Below are 14,169 nucleotides of genomic sequence, written 5' to 3'. Positions count from 1 at the left end.
AAGAAAGTTAAAAAAATCATTTTAGATATATTTGCTTCTTTTGTCAAATTTATTTTGGCCTTGGATATTAGCAAGGATGAATATTATAAGTAATACTCTTTCAAGTCCCAGAAATCTTCAAGTTTACCACTTAATGTGGAATTATATCATCCTCTTATCTTGTATAACTGAACTATTTCTTGTAATTCTTTTATGCTTTTTCCCATTTCCTGTATTTTATTTGATATTTGTCACTAAGTGTTAGTGGCATGTCATTATTGTTTCATATTTAGCAATTTTTATTTCACCTAGAATTCTATTGATTTGCTTGTAAGTCATGCCAAGTCAAGGTGAGTAGAATAGTTATTCTAGAAACAACAGAAAAATTCCAGATTGTCCCTACACAGAAGCATATAGCTCTGTTTTTTCCATAGATCTTTCTTCATTCATTCATTCTTTTAGGTGATGTTTATTGAGCACTGTCTTCATGAATGTTACAGTCCAGTCAGGTAGAGCAACATTATGTAACTAATTCTCCCATTCCTTGTTCAGTTACAATTGGGATAAATGCTGTAATAAATGCTGTAATAAAGAGGTACCAGATGCTGTGAGTGTTTATCATGTGACCCAGCCTTCTCAGCTACAAAAGAGAAGCCAAATTATGTTGATGACTACGAGCCAATTCTCTTTCTTTCTAATAAGATATACCAAATATTTTTGGAAAGGTACACATGCAAGTGACAGAATACCTAACCCAGACTGACCTAAGGTAAAAATGGAGTTTATCAGCTTGCATGAGCACCATGAGTCTGAAGTAGCACCTGCCAAACTGAACCAAGGGGCCCAAACAATGTCATCAGTCCTCGGTGTCATCACCACTTCCTGTCCCTGCTTTCTGTTATGTTGGCTTCGTTCTTCACAGGCTTCCCGTACTCCCTGAGAAGTATTTATGTTTACTACATCTTCCGAGGTGAATAGGGAGATGCCTCATTTCTAGCAGTTGCAGAAACAGTCTCAGTGCTTCTTACTGGTTCCGACAGGGTCATGTGCTCATCCCTGAACCAATCACAATGGCCAGAGAAATGGAATGCTGTGATTAGTTAGGCCAGAGCTGAGGTCCATACCTGGAGTTATGGATGGTTTCCCAGGAGGCTTTACTTTCTAGAAGGATGAAGGAATTCTGGGCAGCATTAACAACAGATGTCCAGTGTTGATTTCTTAAATGCTATGTGCTTTAGTTTTCAACCTTGTTCTGCTCCAGTAAAATTGAACTTTTGGAAAAGAATCATAAACTGGAGATAAATAAATCTGTGCAAGGAAAATAAGTCTGAGGCCATTGAATTCCAAGGAAGTGAGATCGCTGAAGTTCTGTGCCCCAGGGTGCAGTATTTATTCCACAAATGTAGATATGGATACATTCTCAGATACTGCTGTTACTTTTACCTCCCTAATTCTGAAGCCAGGAAAGTCTGCCCAGAATCTTTTCCCTCTGACTACAGCTAATAAGGCTGCATAACTTCAAATAAGTTCCTCTACATGTAGAAAATTACGTACAGTTCTAATAGTATTTGTTTCTTAGGTTATTAGATTCTTTCAACTGAATCTCTTGGACCATCTGTTATCTCTAGTTCAGAAACATCATAACAGAAAGACCAGGTTTGGAAGAAAGACTGGCCACAGAAGGTTCTGAGAGCCTCCTATATTCTTAAAACTGCATTACAATATTGGATGTGAAGATAACGGACTGTAACAAGCTTCTCTTCCTTGACTGCTGAGGATGATTCACTTGATCCTGCTAGCCAGGCCAAGAGGCAGACAGATTTTATTTCATTAGCCAACTCTGGTCAGTTGGTAGTGGCTGACTGGAGTACTATGCTGAGAATTTTGCGACCATATCCAAGCTTCAGGGAAGAGTGCTATGATGATTTGTTACATCTGCCATGACTGCAGGCATAGGAAGCAATGGCATATGTACTACCTGTTTGCAATTCCTAAGCTGGAAAAGTTTCCAGCTTCTTTTGTGTTCCATATGCATTTCTTCTATAGCTGTGAGACAGGTCGAAGAATACAATTCTTGGCCTGTCGTGAGTGTTAGAGTCACTGCCAGAGCAGAGCTGGGGGAGGCAAGTAAGGCACATAAAGTGCAGAATTTAAGGAAGCACTCTCTCTTGCGGTCAAGCAAGTTCAGGGTCATGACGTACAGGACCCCGAGAGTGAGTATTCCCTAAATTTTGTGCCCTGGGTTTTTCACTTTGTTCACCCTACCCCTGGCTCTGATCACTACTTTCTCTACTAGAAACTTTAGAAGACTTTAAACTCTGTGGTTTATGTAAAGGAAAAACATGTAGAAAGGAACCAAACATCTGTGGGAGGGTGGGTGGGGGATTCACTGCTACATCGCTAGAAAAACTTCCATTGTTTGTTGGCCTTTGCCTTTTAAACATTGTGACCCCTGGTGGATGTCCCATACCATCTTTTCACTAAAGCAGCTCAACTGTTGTTACATTGAAGTAAGTTTCCTTAATGTACCTCCCAATGGCTAAAAGAAAAGAAAATTGTGAGTTTTTAAGACCAGTTGTTCTGTGCATCCTTTCAAAATGAGTAACAGCCAGAGCCTCTTCTGGATGAAATTACAGACCTTGTGTGGTCACAGGCTGGTGAGGCTCTTGGAGTGTGGGGCTTCCTTATCCCTACGTGATGGGTTCCTATGATGCCTTTTGTTAGTCAGGTTCCCCTAGTCTCCAGGCTCATACTGCTATCTCTTCCAGAGTATTTCTTCCAATGTGCTGGAGGAGTCTGCGGTCTCCGACGACACCCTGTCACCTGATGAGGACGGTGTGTGCTCTGGCCGGTACTTCACTGAGAGTGGCCTGGTGGGCCTCCTGGAGCAGGCGGCTGAGCTCTTCAGCACGGTCAGTGCACACGGCCCTCCCTCCCGGGCCTCCGGGGGTGGCCCAAACTCCGGTGCTGGTGCCATCAGTGCCGGTCTTCTTGCCCAACGAGCTCCACTCCATGATGTCGCCACGTGCAAGGGTGTGCAGGGCAGGGGCAGGGCTGGGGGACTTCGAGGTATGTAAATTGCCTCAGCTCTCAGGGAGGCCAGAAAGCCTTTCATCCCTGCAATATTCTGGTTTTCACTGCGTGCTCTTGGGCTGGGCAGCAGTTTCACAGTATTATTTCTATTTAATGAAGGTGGAAACAAAGCCACAGAGAAGTGAAATGGCTCGCCCAGGTTTACACAGTAACATGAGGCATGTTCTCACTCCCTCATTTTCCCTCTCAGAGAGAGAACTTTTTAGGTGGAGCCTCTGGGAAGAGAGCAGAAGAATAAACAGACAGTCTTCCTTCCTTACAGAACCTCAGGGTTCTCACAGACCAGGACCGGCTCAGAGAAATATGGGAGCGGAAACCACTGAGACTCCCCTCATTAACCTAATCTGAGTCTAAACACTCCTAATAAAAGAAAAAATATATGTAGATTAAGTCACTGGGAGAGATGCAAGGCAGGGAAGAAAGTCTCTTGTCCATTTTCATTTTAATAATCTCCCTCCCCCTCCACCAAATTTTAAGCCAAGTGAATATTTAATAATTTACTCCATTTAGCTGATCCAATTTTGTTTTCATCCTGATATTTTTCTTTCCTCTCTACTTTTCATTTCTAAGTTTCCACACTATAATCTGTGTATTTTAATTATTATTTTAACTATTTTTTAATTTTCCTGCTTTCCCTTTCAAAATTTTTCCTGAATTTCAATAAAACCAGTTAGTTAGAATCCTACTCCTTTCAAGCATGAACATCTAGCTACAGGGGGACCCCTGGTGACATTTTAATATGCTAAAGCTGCCTTCCTGAATTATTCTTAGTCCCTGCTGCCAACCTCCTGTCCTATTTTTTCTCCAGGAAACCCCTTTTTCCGACTTAACATTATCAGATAGGACCATTTAGCATGTGTCTAGCAGTTTGAATGCTACAACCATCCCAAAGATACTCAGACTCTATTCCTGCTCTGTAAAATATTGTGGTGCCAACAATAAACCCACTTTCCAGTGCCTAATGCACTCTGGTTGCTCTTAAGTTTCCAGTGGATTAAATTCTCTTTGATTCTTTTCTCCTCTTTCCAAGGGAGGACTGTACGAGACAGTTAACGAGGTCTACAAGCTGGTCGTCCCCATCCTGGAAGCTCATCGAGACTTCCGGAAGCTGACCTCCACTCACGAGAAGCTGCAGAAGGCCTTTGACAGCATCATCAGCAAGGTAGCTGGGGCTCCTGGCTAACAGGTCCTCTAACCTGGCAGCAGGTGACCCTGTCCCAAAGGTGCTCAGCCCTCCTCCCTCTCCAGGGAGTGATTTCCCTTAAGGACATCATTAGCGTAGCTCTCACCTACCAACAGGAAAAAGGCTAGGAATAGACAAAGGACCATAATCCAAACTACGAAAGAAGGCAGCTTGAATTACTTTACAACCAAGAATATGAGAATCTTTTAAATTCCCTTGAAAGAAGTCCTCAGAATCTTTCATGGGATTTCTTTTGCTATTATTTCCAAAGCTTATTCCATAAACATTAAATGTTTTTAAAGGAGTGATTTCTGTTTGAATTAGCCACAGGAATAAAATGCTTTATAACAAATAATAAAGGACTCCAGCCCTTTGCAACCCAATGGAGCCTCCCTCATGAATTACATAACTAAGGGGAAGTTTTCTTATTTTGTTCACCAGGGTCATAAGAGAATGTTTGGGACCTACTTCCGAGTTGGTTTCTATGGATCCAAATTTGGGGATTTGGATGAGCAGGAATTTGTTTACAAAGAGCCTGCGATTACCAAGCTTCCTGAGATCTCTCATAGACTAGAGGTAAGACAAGTGATTCTGTGTGCCTGACACTGTGCACTTTACAAAAACAAGTTCGAGTGGGTCATTACCAAAAAACCAAGGGTCATGGATTCCTCTTGATCTGTATGTAAAGTTTCCCACATTGCATGTATAATATGAAGGCATCAGGTGAGATCGTGAGGTAAAGCAAGACAGGGATAGTTTTCCTCTAAGATTCTATATATACTTTTCAACGTCTGTAAATTTATATGCTGAAGATTTACTTTCCAGAGCATGCAAATTCAGTTAATTTCTTGTGCTCTCTTATAAACCCTTGCAAATTTTTGTAGCAGTTTTTCAGCTTGAAGTTTATCATCTTGATTTTGAAGTAATCTGGCCAGATTATCAAATTGTCCCTAGAAAATGCTGGGTTCATCCTTTTGGTGTCACCAGACAACACTTCCCGCTTCTGACGTGGAGATCGTGACAGTGGGCGACAGTAGGCCACCGTGGCCGGGGGTGCGGTGAGCTCTTCCTGCTGATCCAAGGAGCACTCCTCTTTGGATAATTAGAGTCAGTGTCCCATCCTATGGGCTGGCAGCCCCAGTCCAACCTGCTGTTTACTTTTGATCCATAATGTATCAGAAGAGAGCAGCCTGTTCTTGAAGGAAAGGCTGGAGAAAAGGGGAAACAGCGTAGAGAAAAGTGAGAAGAAAAGAAGCAGACAGTGAAGGGACTAAGTCAAGCACTAAGAACTCAGGAGGAAAGTTACAGGTGCCCCCAAAACAAAACCATCTCAGGCTGAAAGACCAAGGTCCCCTGAACCGCTGACAATAATTTACCACTCCTTATGCTTTCTTACTATTGCTTTGAATTTAGGCCCTTCTGTAGCTGTCAAACTTGAAACACTTTTGTTGCCAGTTTGCTCTTTATACAGTCCACTCATGCCAAATGAAACAGGAGACTTTAATCCTTACTTGACTCAAAGAAGCCATGGCTCAGAGTGGTTGGGTGACTTGCTCAAGGTTATTCAGCTCCTGAGAGGAGCTAACCATTCACCCCAAGCCACTTGGTTCCCTAATGTTTCCCTAATTCAGGACTAGAAGCATATATTTTGTCTTCCTGTGCTCTGTGGTTTGCCCCATTACAGGACGTCTGATGACCTCCAAGTGCCTAGTGTACAAAACGCAAGAACTAAACAGTGCCTTACTCCTGGAGCTTCTTCAGAAAATGTGATGATGTTAGTTGAATTAGAGTCAAGCATACAATTTATAGGGAAGCGTGTTTCAGTTTGCAGTGCTAGACTTTCTTATATTTTTGTTTTTGTCTCAGGAAATGCTGAACTTGCCTCATTAGCTCAGAGGGATTTTCAGTAATCGATGAGCAAATGCTCCCTTATACTTGTTCCAAACTTACTCCACTTTTGAGAGACAAAGAGTTGCATTATTTTAAAGTAATCTTTATAATCTGTTGGTTCCTCCTGCCTAGGGATTTTATGGTCAATGTTTTGGTGCAGAATTTGTGGAAGTGATAAAAGACTCTGCTCCTGTGGATAAAACCAAGTTGGACCCTAACAAGGTATGGAAAAATTGCAAAAAATAACTTTCCAGGTCTGATCCCCTTTGTTCTACCCCCAAAACATAACATGACCTCCTCTGTCTGGACTCTCCAAGTCATTTCAACACAGCCACATTTTTTCTGTCTAGAGTTAACTACTATTGGTTAGGTCCTAAAGAAACCATACTCAAAGGCAGGAGGTACCATTTATTAAAGGCCAACTGTGGGCCTGACACCACATCATCATTTCATCCTCCTTTAGCCCTTTGAAGTAAATGTTGTTATTCCTACTTTACAGATGAGAAAAGTGAGGCCCAGAAAGGTTAAGCAACTTTCTAGGATCATGCAAGTGTCAAAGCCAGTATTCAAACTCTGGGTCGTTATCCTCAAACCCATACTTTCAGTCACTTCTCTTTTCTGCCCTTTTGTTAAAACTTTGAACCCTCAATTTAAAACTTGCCAAAAGATACAAATTTGTCACTGACAGCATTTGGTGGAGACATTCCTTCCAGCCAAGTGCAAGGTCACTGGGCTGTTGAAAGCAAAGGCTGTTGATGAAAAAGACTTGGACTTGAGTTTCCTCCTTTTTTGCATGAGGGTGTCTTCTGTCTCACCCCGAGCTGGGGGTACTGCAGTACAGTTCTGCTGCTCACCACCCAGTTAGTGTCAGACTCTGCAAGTTACAGTCCTGCACGAGATTTCCCTCACTTCAAATGCCATCTTCAAGTGGGGCCGCAGCTCACCTGCACTTCTGACCAGACAGCTACAAATTTGGGGGTTCCCATGGCACCTCTCAGTAGATAACTACCTAGAATGACTCACAGAACTCAGAAAAAGGCTATATTGATGATTACAGTTTTATGATAAAGGGTACACATAGGGCAAGGTCTGGGAGGAATCCCCGAGCTTTAGTGCCCTCTCCTTGTGGCATCCAGGCATGTCACCCTCCTGGCATGTCAATATGTTGTTCACCAACCAGGAAGCTCCACTGAGCCTTGGTGTGCAGGGTTTGTACTGGGGTCTTATTACATAGGCATGATTAATTATATCATCAACTACATTATTAAACTCTATCTCCAGCTTCCTCCTACCCCAGAAATCAGGTTGGCCCAGAGTCCCAACTTTCTAACCACAAAGTTGTTCTTTTTGGTGACCAGCCCCAATCCTGAAGCTATCTAGGGACCTACCATGAGTTATCTCATTAGAGTAACAAAGACACTTCTATCACTCAGAAAATCCCAAGGGCTTTTGAAGCTCTGTGCCAGGAAACAAGGACAAAAACCAGATACATTCTTTATTATAGCACAGGGTGATGCCTGCCTGCTCAGCCCAGCTCACAGACAGATACGTACATGGGAGGGCTCTCTAAGCTGCTGGGGATAATTCAAGTTCAAGGTATTATTAAGGGCTGGGGGACTGAGGAGCAGTTGCCATCTGGCAGCCTGTGAAATGAAGAGTCCAAACTCCTCTCTCAGTTCTGTCCTCCAGGATATTACGAAGATGATGCAAGTAGGGAGGAATTGGCCAAATGGAAAAGTTTGTTTTTCTACATATTTCAAAGGACTTGCTCATTTCAGACGCATTCCCTAATCTAGGCTTGAAGCAATAACTGTGGTAAGTAGCTGAGCTAAGCTTCAGACAGGAATATTTGAGGTCTTTGAAAGACAGGATTCGCTGTGTGCCCATGGTGATCTGTGCACAACACATGCCACGTAGAGTCACCAGTGACATCCCTGACACAGGGTGCTCTTTTCTCCTCTGTTACATGCCCACGGTATGTTGTGAGAGCTTTAAATGAGAATCTGCACCCAGAATTACAAGCAGATTTCACCACACTGAATACTGATTTGTGGTCTGAGGTCAGTGACCTCACGCATCCATTTCACTGGGTGGGTGTTGCAGAGTCTAAGCTCATTGTCATTCTTTTTTTTTTTTTTTTTTTTTGATGCCTTCTTTCTGAATAAGTGCTCTTCTTCACAGTGTGTGTGTGCGCGCGTGTGTGTGCATGTGTGTATGTGTGTGCATTTTTAAATGAAGCACATGAAGTAAAATTCACTTTTTTGGTGTTTATTTCTTAGAGTTTTGACAAATGCATATAACCACCACCAAAATCAAGATATAGAGAAGTTCCATCACCCCAAAGTATTTCCCCATACCTCTTTGAAGTTATTCCCTCCATTTTTAGCCCCTGACAGTCACTAGTCTGTATTGTCTTTGTAGTTTTGCTTTTTCCAGAATGTCATATAAATGGACTTACACAGTAAATAAATGGAATCATATAGCCTTTTGAGTCCAGCTTCTTTCTCTTAGCACCAGTGCAGCTGGGATTCATCCATGTTGTAATGGTTCATTCCTTTTACTGCTGAGTAGAATTCTGTTGTGTGGCTGTACCACCATCTGTTTATCCATTCCCCACTTGAGGGGCATTTGGGTTGTTTCTAGTTTTTGTCTATTATGAATAATGCCACTACAGACGTGTGCACAGGTGTTAGTGTGAACACAAATTCTCTTTTCTTTTGGGCACACACATCGTAGTTGGTTTGCTGGGACGGGTGGTCAGTATAATTTAACTGTATAAGAAACTGCCAACCAATTTCATAAGGAAGCTGAACCATTGTGCATCCTACAATCACTGTATGAAAGCTCCAGCTGAGGGAAGAGTCTAGCTCAGTGGTAAAGTGCATGCTTAGCATGCACGGAGTCCTGGATTCACTCCTCATACCTCCATTTTTAAAATCAAATTTAAAAAAAGAAAAGCTCCAGCTACTCCCTATCCTTGTCAGCCCTTGGTATTGTCAGCTTTCTTTAGTTTGGTGGTTCTGTAAGCATGTAGTGGTCAGGGTTGTTCTGAAAAGGAAAGCCTTGCCTCTTCTGATAGCAGTTTGCAAATTCTCCTACCAAGTTTCAGTTGGATCATCAGCTCTGCCAGGAGGGGTGACTCGTGGACCTGACTTCACATGGGCACACTCCCCTCTCCTCCTCCCAGTCCTTTCTCTCATCTCCCTGCGGGTGGAGAAGAAGGATGGCCGATGGTTGAAGTCTCACTAGAAACTCTCAGCTTCTGTGGCTTTTGTGAGCTCAGAGGGGTGGTGCTGGGGTTGTGTTCCAGCCTGCCCCTCCCCATTCTATGCATTCTGGGTGACTGTCTGCAGACCTGCTCTTCCCCTACCTTCTCCTCCTCAGGCCTACATACAGATCACTTTTGTGGAGCCCTACTTTGATGAGTACGAGATGAAAGACAGGCTAACCTACTTTGAGAAGAATTTTAATCTGCGGAGGTTCATGTACACCACCCCCTTCACCCTGGAGGGGAGGCCTCGAGGAGAGCTGCACGAGCAGTACCGGAGGAACACTGTCCTGACCACCATGCACGCCTTCCCCTACATCAAGACCAGGATCAGCGTCATCCAGAAGGAGGAGGTAAAGGCACCCAGGGGGAACATGCTCAGGATGGAGGCCGCTGAATGCATGGGCCTGGGTCACCTCCCAAACCTCCTTCATGGCAGACTGGAGTGAAAATCTGAAAGGGGACACCCTTGAAATATTATTATGGTGGTTATCCTTGCCCTCTCCTGGTGCCAGGGAATTCCATTTGGGTAGCACACAGAATCACTCACAACCAGACATACTATAAACATTTTCTTTTACTTTAAAACACATCCATGTCCACTTATTTGTCATTCATTTTGTGTAGAGCCACAGTCTTCTCTGTAATTTGGGGTTGGCTGATCACAATTCAGCATTGTCTTTCTTGTATAAACCCCACCCCTAAGGCATTGCCCAGGATTTTCAGTTTTGGTTTCTGTTAAGCAGAGTGAGAGCTTAAAGATCCTTGTTAAACAATAGGAGAGCAGAATGCGTCTGAATTTTTATGATTTTTTTTTTGCCACTAGCCTTTTACAGTTGTTTGGGCACACCTAATAAGACAGGAATCTTTATAGCAACTCACTTTCATAATGTCTTGCCCAAGCATTAGCTTGGTTTTCATAGAAACAACTCTCCCTTCCACACCCATAGTTCACCAGTTTATGTGTTACTTAATTAGATTAGGTCATTAAAATAACAAGAATAGCAGGCATAATGAAGCTGGCAAATGAGCCCAGATGAATCGTGCTGAACATACACCTCCGTGGGCAGGAGCCTGCTGCCTGGGCTTCCCAGAGAGTAGCCCACTGGCTCAAGTGTTCAGCAGCCGCCTCCGAGAGTGCATTTTGCAGAGGACAGAGGAGGCCTAACGTGATGACTCAGCTAAGAGCAGGTGCGTTCAGAAGGCATCTGCTGTATTTCTTACTGTTTTGGACTTTTGAGCACCAGGACATGTAGGCATAGCACAGAAATAAGCTCATGGTCCCAGTAAGAGTCCTCACAATTTTTCTTGGCCATTTGTAGTTGCCCAAGAACCTCAATGCTCTAGCTTGTTATGGCTGTTGCAACAAAGTACCACAGACTGGGTGGTTTAAACAATAGAAATGTACTGTCTTATAGTTCCAGAGGCCAGAAGTCCAAAAGCAGGGTGTTGGCAGGGCTGGTTCCGTCTGAGGGCTGTGAGGGAAGGATCTGTTCGAGGCCTCTTTCCTTAGCTTGTGCACAGCCACCTTCTCGTTATGTTTCCTCACATTATCTTCCCTCTGTGCATGTCTCTGTGTCCAGATTTCCTCTTCCTATAGGGACAGGTAGCCCATATTGGATTAGGACCCATCCTAATGACCTCCTTTGAACTTGGTTACCTTTATAAAGACCCTATGTCAAATAAAGTCACATTCTGAGGTACTAGGGGTTAAGAAATGAATTCATGAATTTAGAGGGGACGTAACTCCACCTATAACATTCAGAAAGAACCATATTCCAAATCAACAGAACTTCGCAACTATCTGGTTGACCCTTAAGAGAATTCTGTTTACTGAGAATCCACCTTCAGGGTGGGTTGGAGAAGGCACACACGATGCCAAAATCTTGTGTTATGGCAGGGAAGAAAATCTTGAATGCTGTGCTTCTAATAGCTTTCCCAATTGTAAGTTGAGTAGCCTGTTAAACAAATGGAAAGGAAACCTAACAGTGTAGAAAGAACACAGATTTTGAATGTAGCCATTGTTATGGTCAAAATCCAGCCTCCCCACTTCCTACCTGTGTCATTTTGTGGCACTTACTTAACCTTATAAATCCCTCTTTGTAAAGTGGAAAGAATAGAAGGTTGTTTAAAGGAGTAAATGACACATATATGTAAACTTCCTGGAACATAGTGAGTACTCAAGAAATGTTAGGCCCTTCCTTCCTCTTAACCTGTCCATATTCTTTTAAATGGCTCTGAAAGCCTTAGCTACTGCTTCAAACCCAGGTGCCCTCTTTGTCATAGCTCCAGGTTTGTCCATGGCTTATAAGACCAGACGATGACCTCCCTACATTTATGTCTTATGTTCAGTTTGTTTTGACACCAATCGAAGTTGCCATTGAAGACATGAAGAAGAAGACCCTGCAGTTAGCGGTTGCCATTAACCAGGAGCCCCCTGATGCCAAGATGCTTCAGATGGTGCTGCAGGGCTCTGTCGGAGCTACTGTCAATCAGGTAAGAAAAACCAGCTGGTGGCAGCTCCTCTGGTTCTCGTTATTTTGATTTCATTATGTGTCTGATGCTGCCTTCATTGAGGTCGATGAGGAGTCTGATCAACATACAAATGATGTTCCTAAACTTAGACTGAATACCTGAGGCGGTCTCTTCTACTTCATGTAAAAACCCAACGTAGAAAAGAAATCCTCGAGATCAGTGGACCACGTCTAAGGGGTACCATTTTCTCGGAGAAGTCTTCACTTGGGGACAGTCCTGACAGTGCGATCCCACTCTGGGTCTGTTGGAATGCTGAGTCATGCCCAGCTTAGGCAGAGCTGTTGCAGGGCTTGTAAGCATGCCTGTAGGAGAGAAGGGAAAGGGTCTAGGACATCCCACCCTGAGTCAGTCACCAGATGAAACCAGGAGATTTGCTGAGCAGGAGTGACCTGGAACCCAGCATATTGGGCCACTTCAGAACGGACTGGAGCTTCTCAGACCCATTAGAATCCTCACTCCCAGGCTCAGCATGGAACTAAGCCAGTCTCAGATGCATGGAGTATGAGCTTAGTTCTCTCTGTCTCGTGCGCTTCCTTAACTTCAGATCTAGATCTGCACACCTCCACATGCAAAAACTCAGTGAGCATCATGACTCTTTTGTCCCTCGGCACAGCTGGATTCCCCTGCAAAAATTGTGTCCACGCAACATCAAGGGAACAGAAGTAGCAGAGAGGAAACGTGACTATAATATTTCCAAGACCAGAAAATATTAGGAAGCCTTTGCTAATATCAATCCTTTAATGAAACTGAAAGACTTTCTAAGCGTATGATCACACTTGTACTTTGAATATCTCTGACTCAAGCCAGCAGTTACACAAAACGATGCTTGCTTCTTGGGCAACTAGGCAAGCGGATATAAATGGATGGATCAAGACAGTCCCCATTTTCAGAAAAGCAACCCAAGCACATAGCCTTTGAGGTAGTATATTACCTTTACATATGAAGAAAAACTTCTTACTAATAGCATTTGATTAAGGAAATACATTTATACTTTTGAGTATCCCCCTAAATCTCCAGCCTCCTCCTAAGAAGTCAACATTTTCCTGAGAAGTTCAAAACCTTCCTTGATTTTTTTGTTTGGGTCACACTAACTACAAAACTGCACGCTCAAACTTAGAAGTCACGCCAACTTTTTCTCCCAAGTAATTTCATTTTCTCTCCAACATCAGTAATGTTTTTCACTTTCTCCATCAGGGACCACTGGAAGTAGCCCAAGTATTTTTGGCCGAAATTCCAGCTGACCCAAAACTCTATCGACATCACAACAAGTTGAGATTATGCTTTAAGGAATTCATAATGCGGTAAGAGGGGAAATGGCTGGGAGTTCAGGAGAGCACTGGTTCTGGAAGAGCAGTCCCCAGGCCAGCAGCTTCAGCATCACTTGAGAAATCTGCTAGAGAGGCAGATTCTCAGGTACCAATCAGACCTACTGAGTCAGACTCTACAGAGGTGTGGCCTGGCAACCGGCATTTTAACAAGCCCTCCAGGGGATTCTGACGCACACCCAAGTTTGAGAAGCTTGCGCAGGGCAGCACTGCTTGCACCACTCGTAAGTAATTAGTGGGGAGAGTAGAGCTCAGCGGTAGGGCACATGCTCAGCGTGGGTTCAACCCCCAGTACCTCTGTTAAATAAAAATAACAAGTAAACCTAGTTACTTCCCCTTGCCCCCAAAAAACAAAAAAGAGTAAAAAGAAACGTAATCAGTAACTAACACTTAAACATGCTTTCATTTTTATCATCTCACATGTGCCTCACAGTCACATTGTAAAACAAGTCTTATTACCATCCTCATTTTCCAAAAGAGGAAATGGAGAGATAGGAGATGATTGCATTAAGGTCACACAGCCAGTTAGTAGCAGAGCTGAGTTCAAACCAGGTCTTCTGAATCCAAACAGCCCACACTTCCTTCAGGGTGCTGATAGTCCACTGATGCGTTGGAGCCTGAAGGCTTCTTGGCACTAGCTAGTCTTTGTAATTTCCCATGTCAGACAGTAACTTATTCTTAGAAATGTAAAAAGACACTGCCTCAAACTGAGAGATACAAGGAAGCTTTTAAAACTGAGGCATCACCTCTGTGGCAGTTCCCAGGGGGAGACAAGCCCCATCTCTGCTCCTGAATTCTGCAGTGGATCTGCTCCAAGTGCAGCCTGCTCAGTCTAGGGCAGAAGTGAATCTTTGGACACATCTTGCAAACCACTGCAATGCAGACAGGTACACTGG

The 14,169-nt window shown here is 43.4% G+C and overlaps 1 protein-coding gene across 6 annotated transcripts in view; it reads left to right on the top strand.

Moving 5' to 3' along the window:
- Nucleotides 1-14,169, top strand: part of DOCK8 (dedicator of cytokinesis 8) — a 223,965-nt gene that overhangs the window by 200,734 nt on the left and 9,062 nt on the right. For all 6 annotated transcript variants that reach the window (XM_006192725.3, XM_032477776.1, XM_032477777.1 and 3 more), the window contains 7 exons: nt 2,748-2,891; nt 4,103-4,234; nt 4,697-4,831; nt 6,278-6,367; nt 9,530-9,766; nt 11,766-11,909; nt 13,143-13,249. In XM_006192725.3, the coding sequence (XP_006192787.1) occupies nt 2,748-2,891; nt 4,103-4,234; nt 4,697-4,831; nt 6,278-6,367; nt 9,530-9,766; nt 11,766-11,909; nt 13,143-13,249 (989 nt within the window). The remainder of the gene's footprint in view (nt 1-2,747; nt 2,892-4,102; nt 4,235-4,696; nt 4,832-6,277; nt 6,368-9,529; nt 9,767-11,765; nt 11,910-13,142; nt 13,250-14,169) is intronic.

The sequence above is a fragment of the Camelus ferus genome, chromosome 4 (genome assembly GCF_009834535.1).
Source record: "Camelus ferus isolate YT-003-E chromosome 4, BCGSAC_Cfer_1.0, whole genome shotgun sequence".
Taxonomy (NCBI): Eukaryota; Metazoa; Chordata; class Mammalia; order Artiodactyla; family Camelidae; genus Camelus; species Camelus ferus.
Note: the sequence above shows the minus strand (reverse complement) of the source record. Positions and strands in the feature narration are given on the sequence as shown.